At 39.8% G+C, this 23,969-nt stretch overlaps 3 protein-coding genes across 6 annotated transcripts in view; 2 read left to right on the forward strand and 1 right to left on the reverse strand.

The window, feature by feature from the left end:
• Positions 1-5,744, reverse strand: part of camta1a (calmodulin binding transcription activator 1a) — a 284,069-nt gene extending 278,325 nt beyond the window's left edge. For all 4 annotated transcript variants that reach the window (XM_030734206.1, XM_030734207.1, XM_030734204.1 and 1 more), the window contains exons 1-2: positions 5,635-5,744; positions 1,762-1,863 (exon numbers count right to left, since the gene is read on the reverse strand). In XM_030734206.1, coding sequence (XP_030590066.1) covers positions 1,762-1,863; positions 5,635-5,659 — 127 coding nt within the window. In that variant the 5' untranslated portion in view covers positions 5,660-5,744. The remainder of the gene's footprint in view (positions 1-1,761; positions 1,864-5,634) is intronic.
• Positions 5,745-7,424: 1,680 nt separating this feature from the next.
• Positions 7,425-17,752, forward strand: dnajc11a (DnaJ (Hsp40) homolog, subfamily C, member 11a). The gene is made up of 16 exons (XM_030733717.1): positions 7,425-7,554; positions 8,164-8,293; positions 8,417-8,490; positions 11,709-11,810; positions 11,927-12,055; positions 12,186-12,308; positions 12,450-12,523; positions 12,624-12,813; positions 12,902-12,987; positions 13,213-13,329; positions 13,720-13,875; positions 14,002-14,071; positions 14,293-14,350; positions 15,427-15,569; positions 15,768-15,897; positions 17,325-17,752. The coding sequence occupies exons 1-16, from the start codon at positions 7,483-7,485 to the stop codon at positions 17,348-17,350; spliced, it is 1,680 nt and encodes a 559-aa protein (XP_030589577.1). The 5' UTR covers positions 7,425-7,482; the 3' UTR covers positions 17,351-17,752.
• Positions 17,753-18,642: 890 nt separating this feature from the next.
• On the forward strand, positions 18,643-23,535 carry LOC115783186 (F-box only protein 44-like). Its single transcript, XM_030733890.1, has 6 exons — positions 18,643-18,818; positions 20,798-21,023; positions 21,130-21,244; positions 21,344-21,439; positions 22,093-22,225; positions 22,310-23,535. Exons 1-6 carry the CDS (start codon positions 18,702-18,704, stop codon positions 22,442-22,444), a joined length of 822 nt encoding a protein of 273 aa, XP_030589750.1. The 5' UTR covers positions 18,643-18,701; the 3' UTR covers positions 22,445-23,535.
• Positions 23,536-23,969: the final 434 nt, after the last annotated feature.

Below are 23,969 nucleotides of genomic sequence, written 5' to 3' on the forward strand. Positions count from 1 at the left end.
TTCTTATGCAGTTGTGCTACAAGATGCAACATGTGCAGTACTGCAGCTTTCACTGTTTACATTACCTTAATGGCCATATGCTGGACACACTTTGTCTCTGTGTGGTTAATAGTACACCGTAATGTAGCATAATAAGGAAAGACTGTCAAAAAGTCAAAGAGCTCAAAAAAAGCCTGGGCCTATTACTGAAAGTTCAACAAACATGTACACATGGTTAACTGCCTGCAACAAACTGAAAATGACTCTTTATGTGTTCTCAGCCCTCACCACGCTCACCCATCCATAAAAATCCCATCTCAAGGAGAGCAGAGGTGAGGTCTCTCTCTCACTCTCACTCCCTCTCTCTTGCTCTTGTTCTCTTTCAGTTTTTTTTCTCCCCTCTAGCTTACACATGCACACAAACAAAGCTCTTCTTTCTGTATCATAACTACTCCCACAATTACTCAGACGATTACTCAGATCAATGGTTTACCTGCTTGTTTGAGCTTTTGTATTCTGCTACAGAGTGTCCTGGTAGGCAGAAAAACCTCCAGGCGGAACACATTAAACGGGGCGTCTGACATGGGAACAGGATACTGTAATACCATGCAATAACATGGGGGAAAACAGCAACAGTGGCAAAACGTATTGTCAGTCACAGTTGTCACACATGAAGGGGTAACGCAAAAGTCTATCAAAATTGTTCCCGTTACAGTCTGCATCACTGTTTCATAGATCTGCACTGGCACTCCCTTGGCATTAAATCTCTCAAAACATTCTCTGTTAAAAATACCAAAAAAGATCTGGTGCAGCAAAGCTCTTCCAGTGACACATATCGAGTGAACAGTCTAACAAGGGGTGGGGGGTGATTTCAGACTTACTATTTAGAAATGACAATACATGAGCACACTTAATTACTCAGTCTCTAGCCTAGATCAACAGAGTCTCCCAGCAGTGAAGAGACTGGTGTATTCATTAACAATGAAGGCGCTCCTTTTTTGCTGAGAAACAAATCTGCTTTTCACAGGACAGTTTTTTCAATGGAAAAAGACAGAGGCTAAAATTCAGACACATTCTCTAAAGAGGAATGAAAGGAAAATCACCAGAAATAAAGTCAAGACTTTGGCCTATATTTCTGATTGACTTGTTTTGGTCGTGACAGAAAATAGCGCTTGTGCACAGACTTGTAAGTGCACTGAAGCAATCCCTACAGAAGCTGCTTTTTACAAGTCATAAAAACCTCCTCTATGATGTCTGATCTGGAGTTCTGATCAAGTGCGAATGAAATGAGAGGGAGACAGAGACGAATATTAATCCATAAAGTAAAAATCTATAGGATGCTAGATTTTTTCTTATATTTGGTCATACACAATTTATTTTTCCAGCATTTTTACAACATACTGTTACCCTAAGTTGATACGCCTCCATCAAATACAGGTTTAAGGAAAGCAAAGAAAAAGCAAGTCCTGGGTCATAATTGATGGATCAAAGCATAAGCTTTCTCTCTGAGGGTCTGCTCAGGTCCTGATCCCCTGGCCTCAACCTGAAATCACTCTTAGTTAACGACAACACTTCAGCTATTGACAGCGTGATCCTGTAAAGCAGACACTTCAATCAACAGAGCAGCCGGAGGAGGTGTTGTGTTGGAGAAGAATAAAAGAAGGAGGGGGCATGGGGACGGATGAAATCAAGAAGTAAATAAATGAATTGATGGATGAATAATAGATTGGCCAGCTAGTGGCCTCTTGCAGCAGCAATGCAGTATTAATAACTGACTCTTACTGTTCGTCTCTGTGTCATCACTGATATTCTTAGGTGGACCGTGGCCAGCATAACACACTGCTGATCTGTACATTCGATCCGGATTACGAACTTTCTTCAGTCCTTCAGGAGGCAAAGAGAAAAGTAGAGAAAATCGAGGAAAAGAAGCATTCTCCCAGCCTGTGATACCTAAGTAAACTCCCCCATGCAAGCAACATCAACAGAAACTGTAGACAGTTTTTTTTTTTAAATGCATTTAAAACACACAAGAGCTGTTGAGAAAAATATGATGGGAATAATAACAACACCAACAATAATGAGGGTAATAACACATATTGAATTTGCCATTTGGGTGTTTAAAACAGTGAAGCTTTCCACCAACAGAATGTTTTTGTCCCTACAAGAAAAATGGCCATTAATATGGGTTACTATTGCTCTGGCCTGTTTTGATATGGGTCAGTAACACTTCTTATTGTGTCATTGGTAAACTGGAAGAATCAATACAATCAATCAGTGGAGACCCCGCAAAGCTGTCGGTAAAGGTCTATTACATGCAGACGTCTCAGCAACCACAGACAGGACTTGGGCCCCATTCATCCGTACTTCACTGATTCAATTAAAATCCCGAGGTAAAAAAAAAAAAAAAAAAATAGCTAGAGCCCGATTCCACACAAAACTGGAAGAGCAAGTTATCCGACATCACGAGGAGGTTAAATTCATCCCTCTTTACAAAACAGCAGAGAAATATTTATGCCATTGCTGCACAAGCACTTTTGTAAGTTAATGGCTGACTGCGTGTTTACTTGATGTTTTGCTGCTGCTTCACCCTGAACTTTGAGTTAAATGATAACATCATGGAACTTTTCAAACTGCACCCGTTTAAAAAAAAGAGAAAAATCACTTCCTTACATGGGCAGAGACTGCAGGCCTTATTTACCACATTTCAAAAAGCAAGCTTTGTTGATTGTTTGCATTACTCTTGGATTTATGCAGGTTAACACACCTGTGTGAACTCTGTGAGTAAACACTCCCTTCATCACTGCATTTGCAATTACTTGATTTTTAAATTAATCTAAATATGCTACATGATTCTGCTAGACTATAAAAATTGCCATATCAACATTTACATTCAGCAGTTAATATCATGATTACATTTTTACACAGTGTTTTCTTCACAAATCTTCTTGTTTCATTTCTCACATTTGGCTGTAGCACAGAAATATCTGTATGAGATTTCTGCTCTAGCGGATTCATAAGACCACTGGCTGTAGTTTTATCCAGACCAGTGTCAGTGTGAGACATATCAAGCATGTCCTTTCAGTGCCCTCCAGGCTTTGTACTTAAAGTAGCGGACACACAGAGCTTTTTATGAGTGTGAAGGGGAAAAAAATAACCCCAAGGGGCTAGACAATCAGTTAGGCTGGAGAGAAATACCCCAGGATGTAAACATTACACCACAGCGTGAGGCTGGGTCATGGCCCCTGGGTTTAACACAAGATGTAACCCTCAGTTGTTATGGGCCATCATAAGACCTGCCAAACAGCTAAGAGTGATCAGAGCTGCCCGCATACCACAAGGACAAAAGGTTAAGGAAATACTGTTGAGCTCTCTTAGTGGCTGCCAGACATCCAGGAACATGTCATGCAAAAACTGTAAAATTTGTGTTAATTTAAATGTTTTACATTCCTGCTGAAATATAAAAACTGGGTGCAGGAGGAATGATTCATGGCAGCTTTATGTAAAAGCTTTAATGGCCAGGTTTGCATGAGACTATACAGCGTTTACATAAAGATATGAAGCACTCTCTGTCTCTTTATGCCCCCCTTCCTCCTCCTTTTTCCACTGACCGGCCTCACAGGAACTCTGAAAATAACTTGACCGGCTCAGCAATGGGACTTTCAAGTCAAGGTTTGCAGTGAGAGCTCCTTGTGTTGGGGGAGACATCACGATTATCAGCTACAGTCTATTTGTTAAGTTCAACTATGTAGATGAATTCATTAGGACTATACGCCACAGTGAAGTCATTACTATCACAAAACCAGATGTCTTCATTTTTTTTTTTTTTTTTTTGTCATAGCCACAGACTGATCCCTCATGTAAGTGAGCTTCTGTAGCTCAATATCACCCCCTGGTGGGACTCGCTTTAGTGGTTGGCACACTGACATCCAAACAACTAAAATCCCAGCGTTTTATCATCTTCCCTCACATGGACCGAGACAATTTGAAACATTGCAGTAATTCTACATCAAAAAGAATTTGTGTTTGAGGTTACTGACACCAAAGACTGACAGACGTCTGTTTAATTTGCAATCCTGCAATAAAACATAAACAGCTCAAAAACAGCTGGACCAAATAATTCATGAAAAAAAAGAAATGTTCTCTTTCTCAATGTAAGCGTCCAATTAAAACAAATCAAGAAAGACTATTTTGCTGCACCCTAAGGCTCTGTATAAATCAGCAAATATAAAAAAAAATACACGTATACAAAAAGCAAGAATATAATGATCTAATACTATACTCTATGTTCATTTTAAAAAGTTAAATACTTATGAATAAACCAATTAAACTGATAAATAGCAAAATATTTTAATAAGCATTAACCATAACGTAATTAATCATGCGTTTAATTCCAAGATATTTGTTAAAAATATTTTTTTTATCATATACACATTTCATATTTGTCAACAACAAATAAAACAAAAACACAAACTGAGATTGTAAATAAGTAACTGGCTCCAGTCTCCTTCAAATGCCATTACCAGCGAAAAGGCGCCAGGAAAACTAGTCCGTTAAAAAAAATCATAGATAATATCTTTATTTCCATGCAGGCGTTGTTTAATTACTCACCCAAAAAATCCATGGGCCTGTCTGAATGAGATCAAATCTCTTATATGGGCTGCAATAAAATATTCCACTAAGAAGGAAAATAATTAAGTCTAGTGCATTTCATTTCAACTTAGCGAGCCGTGTGAAGTCAGCTGGTGGAGGGGGAGGTGGTGGGGAGGGGGAGTCTTCGTTTTGTCCTATGTGTAAAGTAGTGTAATGGGCAGGCAGGCTGCTGGAAATCCTACTTCTTCATCCTCCCTGTTTCCTCCGGTGTGATGGCATTTCGAGTGCGATAGGGCACTGCAAGCGGAGCAGGCATCACAGCGCTTTGATGCCCGTGTCTCGGACCAAATATAGACCAAGTAGTATTAATTGGCATTTGGAAAACGTAGGCTAATATTCGTTCATTTAAAAACAATACATCACTCATAAACACTGTCCGCTGAAAGCCAAAGAAATTTCTCGCGCTCCAAAAGGGGGGTAACCGAACGACCCTCTCCAAGATGAGAGAGAGAGAAAAAAAAAAAAACAAGACTTATAGGCTACATTTTAAATCAGACATGTCTCAATAATTAACCTACTGCAATGCCGTCAAAACAAGCTGCAAAAAGCGGCTCGAAAACAGAGCCGTATTGACATATAAACTAACACAACCAAGCCGCTTTTAAAGCTGGGTAATAAGGGAAGAAGTTAGTCGATGCCAATGACATGTTGTCATTAACTTAGCCTTGTTGTTAACAACTTGAATTGCTCGTCATTTGACAAGGATCCCGAGCACAATAAACGGTAAACACGGCACTTTTACCACGCTATTCGTCCCCGTGGCGTGCTTTTAAATGTGGGCTACGATGGGAATAGTAGCTTGGCTAGAATGCAAGCTAATATTAGCTGGCTAGGTGATGTCTCCACGTTTTAGCAGCCTATTCGGAGGAAAATAGCGGAGCCGCTTTCTACCGAAAATTTCTCCACTCGCCCTCGCGCGTGTGTCATTTCCGCACGGAGTTGCAGCTGTTCCAAAATCCACACCGCAGTCATACTAGTAAATTAATCCCATTATATTTCTCTTACCTTCCGGCTTGTTTTCGGCAGCCATTTCCCCTTCACGCGCAACATCCTCCTCCTCCTCACGACCGTGGGTACCACGCGCGTGCACGGCGAGGACAGCACGAGGAGGGACCGGAGGAGCAAGCGGCGAGTCGGTCCGACCGAGGCGAACTTATCATTGGCTGTGAGGCGGTGACTGACAGAGAGGCTCCGGGATGAAAAACAACACATCTCCCCTCACCTTGGCACCGCCAGCCGTTTTTTTTTCCTTTCTTTTTTCTTTTTCTTTTTTTTTTGAAGGGAATTTAAAACAGCTCAGAGGCGATGCTGGTCTTTAAAAGATGGTGACGCTTTCTTATTATAAAAAAGAAAAAAAAACTTTGTCGAGCAGGTTGCTTGCATATTTTTTTCTTTTATTGAAACTAATTAGATTGTGAATATTAAATGCTTCCCTTTGAGCCACCGTACCCAAGTTGTTTTACACTGTCATCACCAAGTGACGCAAAACTAATTATTAGACGAAATTGAGTGCTTAATGTCCCTCATTAATTGTTTTTTAATCAAAGTCTGCTTATCTAATCTGATACTGGAGACATGATATGTTTCATACAACTAATAACTGGACAGTCAGCCTCAGAAAAGAAAAAAAAAAAAAGAAGAAATTTTCATGATCAGCCATGATTGCACACTTTTTTTTTAATTTTTAAGTTTCATTTTCCTGTATTTAGGACGCCGAGTTTCAGATGTGGGGAAAGAACTGAAGACAAGTGAAGACAAGGCTATCCTGCAAGAAACAAATGATAAAACTTTTGAGACATATTAGACAGTACTCTGCACAGTCTGCCAATCATCTGTCCGTTTACATTTGGGAGCCTGCAGACTACTTTTTCCCCCTGTAGTCCTGTCTAAATGATTTCACCACAATACTGAAAACTGCATTGATTTCCAAGAGATGTGGATACCACCTTCTGTTCCACCACGAGGGAGGCTGCGGGCGGTGGAGTCCATGTAAACAGCTGTTTCGGGTCCAGAGTTAACTTAAACTCTACCCGCTATACCATGGAAGTTTTTTGTTTTGTTTTTTTTTTTGTTGCAACTGCTATCATTATGGCGCAATCACACATGCTTGACAATATACGTTAAATGGCTTGAGGCAATCTAATTACAGATCACTGTGCTTAATCGCTTCAACTGCGGCACTCCACTCAAGGACAGCCTTTAACAGGCTGCTGGCCGTCAGCGTTGAAATGCAGTCTATAGTTTGAGGTGGTGGTGCTGAAAGAACAGCTCCCCTGCTGCCTGCTGCTGCTGCGCCTTGTGCAGTCAACGGCTTGTTGTTATTGCGAAGAGAGTAATTAATGAAAGACCTAATGTGATTTTCTTCACCCCCTGCCTTAATTGCTTCTATAGCTGAATATGATGCAGGCAATATCCCTTTAGAATTAAGGCATACACGTTCCCTGTGAATATGAGCAACATTCAGTTTCTTTCACCTGGAAAAATACACATTCGGTGCATATTCATAATATTCCCCCTTGTAAATTACTTAGCCATTATATAATATCATTTGCAAAAGTAAAATAAGATCAATCACGTTTAATGAACACTGAAATAACTTTAAAGTAAAACCACGGATGGCAAATGCCATTTTCTTTTTCACTGCTGGATTTCCTACGCACTGTTCCTCATAAGCACAGCAACAGCAATGAATGAATTGGACTTAAATATGCACAGGACAGCATACCAATGTGTCAGCATGTAGAAAACAGCTGCAGAGTTGTCGCTCATCCCAAACAGAAGGGGGCGACAGAGCGCGAACAGAAACCTTTGAGTGAGATAAATGACACAAAGAAGACATGACCGGGTGTGAACATGGCGTCTGCCTTGGACGATGACGAGATCGCCAGTGATGATTATTATTCCCTGCTAAATGTCAGACGAGAGGTACAGTTTGCAGCTGGGACCCGAACGATTGTGTGTGCGGCTTTAGCAGCAGTCGTCCTATAAACTTTATACGGCTGATATTAAGCGGTTACTCCAAAAATGAGATGAAACATTAGCTAGGTAGCTAGCTTGTGACCCTCGACATTGATTAAGTCTTCGGTTGTTTCAGTGAGCACATAAGGGTCGTGGGGTGAGAGCTTTGCCAGCGTGATGTGTCAGTTGGTTAGGACAGAGAATTGGAGTATTTCTGTAGGAATCTGAGAGCTGATGCTCACAGACTGGCAGTTATTTTCAGTTTCATATGGATGTCATGTACTTTGGAAAGTGCTAAGTAGCTAATTAACTTGAGAGCTTCATCGTGCAACACGCAATGCTAGTTATAGTATAAATGGGTTCTTAAAAGTTCTTAAAAGTTAGAGTAGTCAAAAAAAATGTGGAAAAACTTTGATTCTGAAGTTTTGATGAAAAAAATATATCTGCGTTTGTGATTTTCAAAATAAAAGATGCTGGGATAACAGTAGGCTAGGTTACATTATTTTCAAACTATTTTTGTCTTACTCCACGTTACATTATGCTGTAACTGTGCCGCGCTGTCTTTTTCGCCTTCAGGCTACACAGGAGGAGCTGAAGGCAGCATACAGACGATTATGCATGCTGTATCACCCAGACAAACACCGGGATCCTGACCTAAAGAGACAAGCAGAGCACCTTTTTAACCTTGTACACGAAGCTTATGAAGGTAAGAAAAGCATTGATCGCACAGACTCTCTTTTCATCTCTGTATCAAATTGATCATGACTTGAATATTTTTCTAGACATAAGGAAAGTATACTTCTAGTTAATATTTTGCATCTCCTTTTAGTGCTCAGTGATCCTCAAGCACGCGCTATCTATGATATCTATGGCAAGCGAGGACTTGATGTTGAAGGATGGGAGGTGAGTCTTTCAGTGACTTACGGCTGATTTAGACAGTCTACAACATAGCCTACATTGTTGCCAGCATTTGTGGTTGCAGTTCATTATGTGTTGACTTTCTTGTGGTCGTGTCCTGGTGTTTGACATGCAGTGCCAGCCGTGATAGAAACAAATAAATGCCAGGACATTATTTCCCTACTGGGTCTCCACTGTTGGTTGTGGTCAGGTTTTTTTTCTTTTTCTTTTTTCTCTCAAAGGCAAGTGTGTCCCTCAAGTTTTTCCACTTCTTTGTACTTTCACTCACATCCATTCCAATAGTTTTGGCAGTCTCCCTCCAGGAATTTGCAGACAATTGAGAGTCATTATATTGATACTGTGGTTATTATTCCTTATATTGAGGCAATTGTTATTATTCTCTGACTGATAAATTTAAAAACTGCAGCACAAAAGTAGCTACAAATGAATAGGAGGAATCAGTGGTAGTTGTGGGTTGTGTAGATGCAATGTGTAGTGGCATTGCAGGGGCCCATGTCAGGTTACGATGTAGGTTACGTCGTATGGTGTCGGGGGGGGGTGTCTGACGCACCTCATGGGGCCAGCTGTGTGGCAGTTATTGTGATAATAATGATTGCAAGGGTCAATTTTTTCATTTTTGAAATACTATATATCCAATTCATTATAAATGTGACATGTTTTGACAGTCAAAAAGCAAAGATGGTTAGAACAAAAACAAATTTTTTTGAGAAAATCCGTTTGGTTTTCAGCAGAATCAGATTGGCCATAAATGCCTTCTTATCATCCTTCTGTTTCTAAGGTATTTAATCCAGTAGAATTTTTATATGTTCTGTAAATAAGTATGTTTTCCACTTGGATTCTTCTAGGTAGTTTGACATTTTTAAAGGAAATCAAAAATTAAATTTCCAGTATTAAAAAATAAAAAACCAAAAACAAGCTTCCTCTTTGTGGTAGTTTATTTGACATATTGAGAAGACTGGTGGGAGCATCATGAGGCATGCATTAAAAAAATAACACGTTTAAAAGATGCATGTAACATTGCTTCCTTTATGTAAAACTGTTCTTTGGCTTCATCTAATAATGCTGGACAGTACAAAGTATGGTGCAGAAAGAACAAATGTTTACAGAGGCAGAACATATGGGAGAGTAATAAATATATACAGTACCAGTCACAAGTTCAGGTACACCTTCTCATTCAGTGGTTTTTCATTATTTAAAAATTGTCTGCATTGTAAATTAATACTAATCCAAACTGTGAAGAAATACATATAGAATTATTTAGTAAACATAAAAGTGTTTTAAAAAAAACAGAATATGTTTTATATTTTAGATTCTTCAGCGTAGGCACATCTTACTTAGATGACAGCTTTGTACATTTTGGCATTTTCTCAGTCAGCTTTATGAGGTAGTCACCTGGAATGGCTTTCTGTTAACAGCTGTGCCTTGCCAAGAGTTAATTTCTTGAATTGAGACCATCAGTTGTGTTGTGAAGTAGTAGAGTTGTTATACAGTGAATAGCCCTATTTGAGTAATGCTCTAATCCATATTATGGGAAGAACTACTCAAATAAGTAAAGAAAAACAACAGTCCTTCATTACATCATTAAGAAATGAGGGTAAGTCAATCTGAAAAATTTCAAGAACTTTGAAAGTATCCTCAAGTGCAGTCGCAAAGAGCATCAAACATTGTGATGAAACTGGCTCTCCTCAGGACCGGCCAGGAAAGGAAGACCAAGAGTTACCTCTGCTGCACAGGATAAGTTCATCAGAGTTACCAGCCTCAGAAACTGCAAGTTAACAGCATCCCAGATAATAGCCCACCTAAATGCTCCACAGAGTTCAAGTAGTACACACATCTCAGCATCAACTGTTCAGAGAAGACTGCGTGAATCTGGACTTTATGGTTGAATTGCAGCAAACAAGCCGCTTCTGTGGAAGAGAATGGCTTGAGCCAAGGAACACAAGGAATGGACATTAGACCAGTGGAAATTTGTCCTTTGGTCTGTTGAGTCCGGGCAGCACGGTGGCGCAGTGGTTAACACTGCTGCCTCACAGATAGAATACCATCTGGAAGGCCTGGGTTCGATTCCACCTTGGCCCAGGCCTCTCCCTCTCTCTGTGTGGAGTTTGCATGTTCTCCCCGTGCTTGCGTGGGTTTCCTCCGGGTACTCCGGTTTCCTCCCACATTCCAAAGACATGCACTTAGTGGGGTTAGGTTAATTGGCTACTCTAAATTGCCCATAGGTGTGAATGAGAGTGTGAAAGGTTGTTCGTCTTTCTGTGTTGGCCCTGTGACAGGCTGGCGACCTGTTCAGGGTGTACCCTGCCTCTCGCCCTATGACAGCTGGGATAGGCTCCAGCCCCCCCCCCCCGCGACCCTGAACAGGATAAGCGGAAGCAAATGGATGGATGGATGGATGGTCTGTTGAGTCCAAATATGAGATTTTTGGTTCCAAATGCCATGTCTTTGTAAGACAAAGAAAAAGGTGAGCAGATGGTTCCTACATGTGTATTTCCCACTGTGAAGTATGGAGGAGGAAGTGTGATGGTATGGGGGTGCTTTGATGGTGACACTGGTGGCGATTTATTCAAAATCCAAGGCACACTTTACCAGCATGGCCACCACAGCATTCTGCAGCGACATGCCATCACATCTGGTTTGCGCTTAGCAGGACCATCATTTGTTTTTCAACAGGACAACATCCCCAAACACACCTCCACGAGCAAAAAAGAGGGTGATGGAGTGTTGCGTCAGATGACCTGACCTACACAATCACCTGGTCTAAACCCAATTGAGATGGTTTGGGATGAGTTGGAAGGCAGAGTGAAGGCAGAGCAGCCAACAAATGTTCAGCACCTCTGGGAACTCCTTCAAGACTGTTGGAAAACCATTATCTGGTGATTACTTCATGAAGCTGACTGAGAGACTGCCAAGAGTGTGCAAAGCTGTAAGCAAAGCAAAAGGGGCCAACTTTGGAGAATCTAAAATCTAAAACATATTTTGATTTGTTTATTACATGATTGCTTATGTGGTCTTTCATTGTCTGGATGACTTCAGTATTAATTTACAGTCTAGGAAAAAAGAAAAACATTGAATGAGAAGGTGTGTCCAAACTTTTGATATATATAAATTTTTTTTATTAATTTTTCAACTGTAAACCTATATATGTAACCTGTCAGTCCACTGCTCGCTTTGCATTCAAATAATATATCTTCTTCCTGCAGGTGGTGGAGAGGAAAAGAACTCCTGCAGAGATTCGAGAAGAGTATGAGCGCCTTCAGAGAGAGCGAGAGGAGAGAAGGCTTCAGCAAAGGACCAACCCAAAGGTGTGTTTGGGGAAAGATAAGAAGCCTCACATTGAAGTGAATATATAACCCAGGCATCGTGTGCATATTTTATGAATTTTTAATAGACACCATATCAATTCTTGATCACTTCGCAGGGAACGATTAGTGTGGGTATTGATGCCACGGACCTTTTTGACCGGTATGAAGAGGACTATGAAGATATGGTTGAAAGTGGAGTCCCACATGTGGAAATCAACAAAATGCACATATCACAGTCCATAGAGGTAACTGGATGCTCCAGAATTCTTGCTGTGATGTGTTCTGGATTTAAAGATGCCAACTCTGTGATGACTATTGGAAATGTTTGATGTCCTGCCACTCAAAGGACTTAGAGTTTTATGTGTCCTGCTGCAGGCTCCTCTTACTACAAAAGACACAGCCATTTTGTCTGGATCCTTGTCAACCCACAATGGAAATGGAGGTGGCACTATTAACCTGGCCTTGAGAAGAGTCACATCAGCTAAGGGGTGGGGGGAGGTATGCTGCATTTTCAGCGGGCACTGCACACTCTTTTATTCTTGCCTGCTATTTGTCATAAACCAACTGTCTGCATGTGTTTTACAACATGCAGTGACATTTTAAGATGCAAGATGTTATTTGGCGTCTGCGTTTGCACAGGTAGAGCTGGGAGCTGGAGACACTCACGGCCCTTTTCTCGGAATGAAGATATTCCGCAACTTGACGCCTCGATTGTATGTTTAGAAATACTAGTGAAAATAAATCAGTCCTCAGTATTTTCACAAGAGCATGAAGAATTTCACAGATTTATTTATTTTTCTTTTGTCGCCTCAGCTTTGTGACTGCTCAGTGCGGGCTTCAGTTTTCATCTCGAGGTATACGTCCCGGGTTCACGACGGTGCTGGCCCGTCACCTAGACAAGAACACTATGGGCTACTTACAGTGGCGCTGGGGGATCCAGTCCTCCATGAACACCAGCATAGTGAGGGACACTAAGAGCAGCCATTTCACCTTCGCAATGCAGGTCAGGAGCCGGGAGTTATACGTAACTTAAAATCGCAGCCGGTTATGACAGTAGTGCCAAGATTAACACTTACTTTTTATATCTGCAGCTTGGCATTCCTCACACTTTTATGATGATGAGCTACCAGTACAAGTTCCAGGATGAAGACCAGACGAAGATTAAGGGCTCAGTAAAGTATGCTGTTAATGAGCAATATGTGTTCATAATGAAATCCCTATTGTAGGACATATTAACATTGCTTTTCTGGTGTGAAACTCTGCAGTGTTTTTTTTTTATTAACTCTACGGTGATTAATGTTTCTATTAAGTGAAGTTTGCAGTGGGATAATTGTTATACAGGGAACTTCCTGTTAAAGTAAACGATGGGTAGAGTGGTAGTGACTTAGTCATTATGTTACAGATCAGGGTTTTTTGGGACTGTGGTAGAATACGGTGCCGAGAGGAAGATCAGTCGACACAGTGTCCTCGGGGCCACTGTCAGCGTGGGAGTGCCCCAAGGTGTCTCCCTCAAGATTAAGTAAGTGTAACGCATTGTTCTGGTTTTCTATTCAGTGTAGTGTCCTGAAGTTTTCCCCTCACATTGCTGTTGCCTTTTCTTTTAAAAAAAAAAAACCACCCCCAATGGGGATTGTGTATCTGCACATGTTCACAAAGGATTCAGTCCAATATGATGTTAGGTATTCCTGGGGTATGATTTTTAAAAGCATGCGTATGTACAGTTGACGTCTTATTTTTAGACACAGACAGACTTAAGGAGAGCATATCACATAAATTAATCATCTGAGAAACAGCACACAGCTCACTCTCCCATTTGACCTACAGCTCTGCAATATTTTCACTTGGTTTGTTTTCAACTTTAGGCAGATGGCTATAGATAGAAATAATAACACCGGCTCTCTATCTGCAGACTTAACAGAGCCAGCCAGACGTATTTCTTCCCTATTCACCTGACTGACCAACTCCTGCCTAGTGCTGTATTTTATGCCACAGTGGGACCACTGGTTTTCTACCTCGCCATCCAGCAGCTTATTATTCGGCCGTACGTGCGGGCCCAGAAGGAACAGTAAGAAACTTTCTTTACCTTAGTTGTTTCATGCGAGCAATGTTATTGGAAGTAGCACCACATGTATTATTATGGCCAGATTTTATGAGCTCGTTTTATTTCTCCATTTATCTTTGAACTCAACAGAGAGTTGGAGAAGCAGAGGGAGAGCTCAGCCTCCGATATAGCCAAAAAGAAACAAGAGGCAGAGGCTGCTGTGAGTATTTTACAAGCTGCGGTGCCAATCCTACGTTGTTGTCAGCGTTAGGTAAGGGATGCAGGTATTGTGTCTGTCAAGGAGTATTATTCCCACCAACACACAGATGAGGGGCTGAGATGGGATTAGATCAAATGCAGAGCATTAGTCAAATTCATTAGTTTAATCCGCATGATGTGAAATCTTACTATTTGTGTCTTTTTTTTTCTTCATATCTGAAGGTCTTGCTCATGCAGGAGTCAGTGCGCAGGATTATTGAAGCTGAGGAGTCTCGGATGGGTAAGATCAGTAATATTTAAAGAAAGCGCTTATCCTAGAAATGATGTTATTTTTAGCCGATTGTTAAGAAAAAAAAAATTATTTTGGATTCAGCAAATTGGATAAGTGGAAGAAGATGGATGAATGGATGGATTCAGAGCTATTTTCATACATTTTGAGCGAAATCTAGTCATGCCTGGTTGAATGTTGCTCACTACAGAGTGTGATTTCTGAGATATTGCAACATTTGGCTACATCAAAATAAAATAGTCTTCTATTAACAACAAAAATATCTGTTTTCACTCCTTTTTAATTCCTGCCTCACACATTAAAGAAATCACAGAAAACACTCCAGTGATCTTTAGAGGTTCACTAAACTTTTGTAGTATCAGGAGACTCACTTTGTTGACACCAAAGTAGAGTTCCCACTGTATTGTGAAAATGGGTAGCTTTTTAAACTAGGCTAAAACAGTTAATGAAGAACTATAGTTTTTAGTGGATTTTTTTATGACCCTGCTGCCTTCATTTCAGCTGGTGATAATTAGTCCTTTTTAGTGTAGCTTTGATAAGCAGAGAAACAAAAAAGCTCTTGAGCAGACAGTGCAATTTTCACCTGGGGGAGTTTGGCAAGTGATAATTGCCTTATGACACCTGTCACAGTAGAGATCGTTTTGATTTTTAGTGTCATCAGAGGTCCTCTAGACTTCAGGCCTATAAAGTAACAGTTAATAACAGTGTGTCTGTGTAGTGACAGACACGCAGCTGCTCTTTTCTTTTTAATTGACTGCACTCTATTAAATGGTTACAGTATTGTTTATGCAGCCTGTGATTAAAATGAATTATGGTGTCTTTTTTTTTTTTTTTTGGTGCACACTTGCAAAATTACTTTTACAAATAAGTCTTAAAAAAAAAAAAAAAAAAAAAGCTCTCTGGTGTGTTCATGGACTCTTTAGCTGCAGCTGCTGGCACCCAATATTCAGATTGTGAAAACAGAGATTTGTGTTAAATGTCTGAAAACTCTTAAATAATACATAGAAAGGTGTTTTATTGATAAATTTGCAGAAGATGGATTGTAATGTTGATGCTTCCTTAATTAGGTCTCATTATCCTCAACGCTTGGTACGGCAAGTTCGTGACAGACAACAGCAGAAAACACGAGAGGGCAAAGGTCATTGATGTGACTGTGCCACTGCAGTGTCTGGTGAAAGACTCCAAACTTATCCTCACGGAGGCTACAAAGGTAAAAAAAAAAGAAAAAATCCAGTGCAAGACTTCCAGACTCATCGAATTTATCCTAAACATGTACTTAAAAAGTCAGTTTTACAGCTGTAATATTTATTCTGAATTAAGTCTTTTCCTGGATAAAAATATATTTCAGTCTCTTAAACTTTCTACCTTACTGCTGCTGGTGCTGCATGACTTTATGTTCCCTTTCCAGTCAGGACTCCCTGGCTTCTACGACCCCTGTGTGGGGGAGGAGAAGAGCCTGAAGGTGCTCTATCAGTTCCGCGGAGTCATGCATCAAGTCTTGTCAGGAGATGCGGAACCACTCAGGATACCAAAGCAATGTAAGTCCCTTAATCAGTATGCTTATACACATCACTGGCCACTTTGTTAGGTACACCTGTTCAACTTTTCCTTAATGCAAAATATCAAATCAGCCAATCAGTGGCAGCAGTTCAATGCATTTAGGCATGTACATGTGGTCTTGATGACCTGCTGAAGTTCAGACTGAGCAGAATAGGGATGAAAAGTGTTTTAAGTGATTTTGAATATAGATGGTTGATGCCAGAGGGACTGAAGTGAGTATTTCAAAAACTCTTGATTTCCTGGAATGTTGCCACACAGCTAAATCCAAGGTTTATAGAGAGTGGTCCAAAAAAAAAAAAAAAAGGAAAAAAGTGAAAATATCCAGTGAGCAGCAGTTCTCTGGGTGAAAATTCCTTGTTAATATCAGTGGTCAGAGGATAATGGCCAGACTGCTTCAAGCTGATGGTAAGGCAACAGTAACTCAACAAGTCATTACAACCAAGCAGAGCATCTCTAAATGTACAAAACTTTGAACCAGATTGGCTACAGCAGGAGAAGATCATGACTGGTGCCACTCCTGTCAGCGAAGGGGCTAGAGTTCATGTGGGATCACCAAAATGAGTTTTGATATCTGCAGTGACATTCAGATGGTAGGGTCACAATTATTTGGCATAAACAATATAAAAGCATGGAACCTTGCTTCCTTGTATCAGTTGTCAAGCTGGATGTGGTGTAATGGTGTGGGAGATTTTGTTGGTATACTATAGGCCACTAAGTATGAGCTGAGCATCACTTAAATGCCACAGACAACCTGAGTACTGTTGCTGACCACGTCTATCCCTTTATGACATCAATGTACCCGTCCTCTGATGGCTGCTTCCAGCAGGATGCTGTGCAGTGTCACAAACTGGTTTCTTGAACATGACAATGAGTTCACTGTACTCCAGTGGCCTCCACAGCCACCAGATCTAAATCCAATAGATCACCTTTGGGATGTGGTGGAACAGGATATGCAGCTGATGAACCTGTAACAACTGTGTGATGCTATCAGCGTGGACCAAAACCTTGGAGGAATGTTTCCATCACCTTGTTGAATCTATGCCACAAAAAGTTAAAGCAGTTCAGAAGGCAAAAGGGGATCCAGCCTGGTACCAAACAAAATGGCCACTGAGGTGACTATGGGTACCGGTACCAGTGTTTCCACAATTTCCATTGCATTAACATACTTTATTGTAAGTTCATTTGATAGATTTAATTGGGTTTTAGATATTTTTGACTGCAGGTTGAATTCATTCAAATCTGAAAATGTTTTGATATGTTAAACATATCAGAGTGTTTTTTGTTTTTTTGTTGTTTTTTTTTTTAATCTCTACTTTGAAAATGTCTGTTAAAATATACTTTGCTAGGTTATCTGCCACCTTGCTGTGCCCGTTCTGACTTTGCGGCCATTATTTCTACTTTACAGCTCACAGGATTGACGCAGACACATAGGAGCCCCCTCCCACTGACCAAAAAGACTCACCTCTTGACTGACAGAAGATGGATAAAACCTTTAGATACAACATGGATTCAAGTCTCTGTTACGCAGAAATTGTGAATTTACTTTTTTTGTTATGTTCATTTAAATATACAGAGAGGACTAAAATCATCGCAGACTGGATTGATCTGTATCTATGGACTGGGTTGCGGCCTGCTTAAAATTGTCTGACACCAAAATCAATGGCTACCACCTTAATTCCCGGGTGTCCTCGCCTCTTTGGTATCCATTTATTTTTGGTATGGCTTGTAATTTATAACAGTTCCGTGTACTGTATTGTACAAAAACTGCAGTGCCTGTGTGATTGAAGACATGAATGCACCTCTGTTTAATTGCCATATGATTAAAATCTATCTCTCTCATATTGCTGAACTATTCTGACTTCTTCTTAATAAAAAAAAAAATATATATATATTTTTTTTTTGTAATACTTGTGATATAACCTTCTTTTCCCAGGAAAAGGAGCTGCGTTCAACCTGCATGTTTCTGCACCGTTCTGCATGTTTGAGTTTACAGACTCTTTTGCCCTTCCTGACACTACCCCAAATGAATTTTTATGTCCTGTCGGGATCAAGTGTGGGATCTTTCGCTTGTTGGGTGAGTGTGTAAATCACTGCAACAGCTGCAATCTGAGTTACAGTACGGATGTGCAGGGTGATGCAGGGGACATCTGTTGATACTGGATGAGGAGGGAATTCCAAGAAAGCAAATAAATATCCAGCAAGTGAATCCTTCCAGTGTGAAAATTGGTTCAATGTGGTGAGAGTGCAAATGAAAACTGAAACTGAACTGGAGAAAGTTTAGAAAGAGGGTTGTTTTCATCTGTCCTTTTGTCACCCTCTTAAAATAATGGCCTAAGTCATTTTTGTTTCACGTTTTTCAGAAAAGGAATAAAACATGAATGAAACATCAAAAATATGATTTTTGTGAACACAAAAAAACTTGGGGAAGTGACGGTTTGGTAATTGTTTTTCAGTCTCTACATTTGCTCCATGAGATCCTTTTCAGAATCTGTGTGATATGATTGTGACTCCTTTCTCTCCTCATTTTATGTTTAGTGATCCATGTGTATTTTTCCTTTGGTATTTCCTCACTATCACGTCCACTAGCAAAGAAACTTATTCGCACCCACTTCGCACCCCTTCCCGCTCAGGATGACACAAATTTACTGAAAGTGAGGTCAGCTGACATCCTGAATTGGATGCTTAACTGCAGACTCAGGGAGAGGAGTTTCCCTTTATTTCAAGCTTACACTGGCAGAACGCTGAGCGTTTTACTGGCTTATTGTCCCAGACTGTCCGAGACATGAAGAGGAATGCCATGGATGAAAGTCCCAGCAGCTCCGGCTCAGACCAAAGTCCGAAGAAGAAGATCTCCTCTTCTGCAGATGCAGCAGCTTCGGCCACATGTCTCAACGCAGACGTAAGAGTCCCTTAAAGTTACTTGAAATATGTACTCAGCAAGTGCGTAGGAATGAGTTTACTATTGGGTGGGGACACATATCAGAAACCTGATAGATCCATAAATATTCTGAGCAAAGCATTAAAAAAAAAGATATTTGAGCTTTTCTTTTCGTTTGTGTTGTGTACACCTAAATTATTGCATGTATAATTTACACATGTATGTTTTATAATCATAAGACGCGGGCAAACTACCAAACAAAATGGCTTGAGTCCTTTATCAAACACAAGCATATGGTAACCTTTCACGCTAATGGAAACAAAATAAAGTATCTGACATAAACCTGCCTCGGTTGGATATTACTGAAAATCCCAAACCTTCCGATAGAATTGCCACCACGGCGAATTATGATTCCCACAAAGCGGGGCAGGAAAACCGCTTTAATGCATCAGACCGTTTGAAACCAACAACGCGGAGGACACCATGAAATGACCATGAAAGACTTCATGTTTCAGAACTTCCGGCTCCGAAGATTTCTCCTGGGCTTCTTACAGTTTGATACAAAATACCCATGTTTGCAACGTTTCTGACCTCTTCAGCTGTCTCACATTAAATTATATCAAACACAAGGGGCTGCTTATTAAGTCGAAATTTTGACTTACGGGAAGTCAAAACTTTACTTATTTATTGCGTCAGTGGCTTCTATAGGGTCCCGTTACTGAGGTTACAGTGAATAAAAACTTGAGACCACGTAACAAAATATGAATCTTAAGCATTTTATTGTGCAAACGCCAAAACTTCAACACCTATAGGTCAAACATGTTGTAATGCACAAGGCTAAAACAATAACGGCATTACAATACACGTCCTTCTCAGCCATTATTTGGCTGGTTGTAGTAGCATGTTGGTATGAAATCGGCACTGATGAAATAGCTCACCTAAAATCTGAATGCCTCTTGACACAACTTTGTTTCCTATTCAGCTTTAAGTTACATCTTAATTTTTGGCATTTTGACATACCTGTCAAGTCTCCCGTTTTGGCCGGGAAACTCCCGTATTTTACCCCTCTGTCCTGCCGTCTTCCCGTATTATTATTTTCCCGTAAATTTCCCGTATTTTAAACACCGAGCCAGCCCACCCGCTCCCGCTCCCATCCCCGGTCCTCGCTTCGGCCTTTATCAACCTTTGAGACAGGCGACAGCGAGTTTTCTTACACAAGTTGACAACAGTAGCCCAGAATAAAGGAGGAGGGTTGAACCTAACTAACAGTCGCACCCCACAGTGTTTTCGTTAAATTTGATAGTCTAACATTAAACAATACGGGACAAAATTGATCAATGTAATGTGGGTCTAGGCAAAGTATTAAAGTTATTAAAGTTCATTTGTAGTTTTAAACATATTTAGGGTGTTTTTTCTTCACTTTTTGTCTCTCCAAAGATGTTTTTCCTCTCTCCCTCAGCCTCGACTGCAACTACAGTATATGAACAATTATGCAAATTAGGCGATGACGTCACAGCAACTTATATTTTCAGCAGCGTAAAATTTCCCGTATTTTTAAATTGAAAACTTGACAGGTATGCATTTTGTTTTTTGCGTGTTTTTTTTTGTTTGTTTTTTTTTACTCCGGTTTCCTCCCACAGTCCATAGACATGCAGTTAGCGAGGTTAGATTAATTGGTGATCCTAAATTGCCCATAGGTATGAATGTGAGTATGAGTGGTTGTCTGTGTCTCTGTGTTAGCCCTGCGACAGGCTGGCGACCTGTACAGGTTGTACCCTGCATCTCCCCTATGACAGCTGGATAGGCTCCAGGCTTAGGCTTTAAAATTCAAATTATTCATGTTTACATACAAAGTCCAGAGTGACAGGGCCTCATCACAGCTTAAAAGCCTCAGTGTATCATATTATCCCAACTGAGCACTTTGTTCCCAAAACGCAGATTACTTCTTTATATTTTGTCATTGTTTCCTTGTATCTTTCTGTTCTTGTCTCTGTTTTAAGGTCCTGGAGGAGATCTTCATAAATGTTCCCCTCCAGGAGGTGCTTTGCGTTTGTCGGTTAGTGTGCTGTCAGTGGAAGGAAGTGGTTGACAGTGGCTCAATGTGGAGAGAAAGGTGTAGAAGAGAAGGGTATCCCATTTGCAATGTTTCCGAAACACAAGACTGGAAGCTGTTTTATTTCTTGTCCAAGAAGAGAAGAAATCTCCTCAAGAATCCAAACGGAAAAGGTAAGAAGCCACAAAATGAACTTTATTTAACATACCAGCATGATTGGTTGCCAAATAAATACAAGCCATCCAAACCCCCATTACTTTTTATTTATTTATTTTGTAGAAGAACTGAATGGCTGGAACATTTTAAAAAATGGTGGTGATAAGTGGGTTGCTTCAGAAATTAGGAAGCCACATGCAGATGAAACCATCAGAACAAACTTTGCCACCTCTTATGAGTGAGTATTTATCAGTGCTGCTGCACCTGAACAATTAATCCTGCTATATTAAGGCACATTTACATTATGTAGTTACAAAGCCCTTTTTGTTTCCTTCAGAATGTGTACAAAGTCGCAGCTGATTGATTTAAAGAAGGAAGGTTACAGTCCATCTCTTATGGATCACGTCCAACCTGACATCAAAATATCTGATTGGTGAGAATGAACATGATATACTTTTTTCTTTGAAATGAAAAACACATGACTAATGAAAACTATAACTAAAGTAAAAAAAAAATTATTGAAAAAAAAACTTCCTGAGGTCAAGTGCTGTGTCCTGTGGAAATCAAATTTTTAACAAATGGTTTACCAGAGGTTTAGGCTCATAAAGATAAGTGGAAGATGGGAGACTTTTGATCATATGTTTGTGTTGCAAACATGGTATAACAGTATACATTTAAAAAATGTGTTTTTCTTTTAATAATGTTTTCATTTTATGAAATAGCAACTACATTTAGTTACAGTATTATTTATATTACTATTATTATTATTATTATTATTATTATTAATAATGCTAATATAAAATTTAAAAAATGCACACAAATCCAAATATGGGGAAAAAGTTGTAGAAATTTCTAAAAAAAAGTTTTTTTTTTTTTTTATTTCTCCACGTTGGTTAATCAAAATTTAAATGTTACTGATAGATTTCTATTTTTCATTCCTTACCTTGTAACTTTCAGGAATTCAAACAAATCTATTGTATACCACTCTGTACTATGCTTTGCTTTTTGCAGTTAAAAAAATTAAATTCCTCATTTAAAATCATTGAATAGTCAATGAATGTGTGTGTTTTCTGTGTGTGCTATTAGGTATCTTGCACATGTGGACTGTCAGAGCATGTACAATATCTGGGTACAGCTGCTGAATCAAAAGAAGCAGCCTGTCGAGATCTTTTCGCGTGAGGGTATTTATTGTAGAGGGGGGCGTGAAAAATGGGACCAGGTATGACAGCAAATTCCGCAAAGTTCAGTACCTGCACTGTGGAATTAAGTTAAGGTACCGACTGACTGATTATTTGTTTTTCAGATTACCCATGTATTCCATAAATATGGACCGGGAGTGAGATACATTCGATTTACCCATGGAGGGAAGGACTTAAAGTGGTGGAAAGGACATTATGGGATTCATATTACTGGCAGCTGTGTTGAGATACTTCCGTAGACTATTGGGATGCCTGCTTTCTTACTTTCCTTGAAGTTAGACGACTCATATTTACTTTATATAATCTGCTTGTAATTTGGATGTTTTTGTACTTTAAACCCTAAAATTGGAAACAGCACTTTCTTGACTATATTGATTATGTGCACGTTAACATAGTAAATTCTGCCCAGTTTCTCCAGTTTTGCACTGTCAGGTGTTTGTGAAATATTTATCTCAGTTTGAGGTAGTAATGGTCACTTGACCAATTCAGTTCAGCACCAGTCACAACATTGACACCTCAACGCATCTCACAATGTAAGGATTCATATCTTTTTTTTTTGTTCCTTACCTCATAACTTTCAGTGAAATAAGAATACAACCAGGTATGACAACAAAATACAGTCCACTAATTGGAGTGTGACATTAAGATGAGGCACAAAGCCCAAAGACAACTCCAGACTGATTTATTTGTTTTTCAGATTACCCATGTATTCCATAAATATGGACCAGGAGTGTAATACATTCGATTTACCCATGGAGGGAAGGACTTAAAGTGGTGGATAGGACATTACAAAATTCATATTACTGACAGCCTTGTTGAGATACTTCCAACACTGGACACATAGACTATTAGGATTCATGTAATGCCTGCTTTCTAACGTTCCTTGAAATGAGATTGCTCATATTTTCCTTATATAATCTGCTGTTAATTTATAAATTTAAACTCAAAAGATACATACAGCACTTTCTTAAATATATGCAATTTTCAACAAAAATGCTGTTAAGAAAAAAAAACTAATATATTCTCACACATTGCAAATACAATACGATGTTATAACAAAATAGGAGAGAATAGAGTGACAGTGGTTGTGACAAAAGAAAAAAAACTTGGTGGCAGCATATGATGCCCTCTACCTTTGTATATTGTTAAGCTTTAATGGGGCCTGCACAATTATCTGAGTTACCTATGCTATTTGCTCTTATGTGCCCCTTACCATCATGGATCCTAGCTTTGAAGTGTGCACTCTTAACAAGTCCCTGTGTTTAGCCTGGAGGATTTGGTTGCCCATGACAAAATGACCCTTGGCTCTCTGTGACCTCAGTAAACACTTTCCTCATGAGTTGGTCGTATAGTGGTTTGTGGTCTGAATTGTTCATTTGAAGTATTATCGAATACAACAGTATTCATTTTGTAAAACATTTTTTTCAAATTAAGAAGGACGATAAACGGGCTAGGCATTACTTGGCCAAGAAGCGTGCAGTGACCCTGGGTTTTGCAGATCCAGCTTAATCTTGTGATGCCTGGTTTTTAAAAAGCTAAGATGATGACTACAAAGAAAAATGTTGGCTCTCAAACATTGTCTCAGTATGTGTGATGGGACCACCTGGTCACCAGTGCTGATACAGAGATTAAACTCAGAGCTGACCAGCTGAACCCACAGTCTTACAGGCTGAACATGGAACAGTCATCCTTGGATAATTTTTCCAAAACAAAGATATGAAATCTTGTATAATATTTTGATTATTAGGTTTTATACTCAAAAGG

Source organism: Archocentrus centrarchus, chromosome 7, assembly GCF_007364275.1.
Source record: "Archocentrus centrarchus isolate MPI-CPG fArcCen1 chromosome 7, fArcCen1, whole genome shotgun sequence".
Classification (NCBI taxonomy): domain Eukaryota; kingdom Metazoa; phylum Chordata; class Actinopteri; order Cichliformes; family Cichlidae; genus Archocentrus; species Archocentrus centrarchus.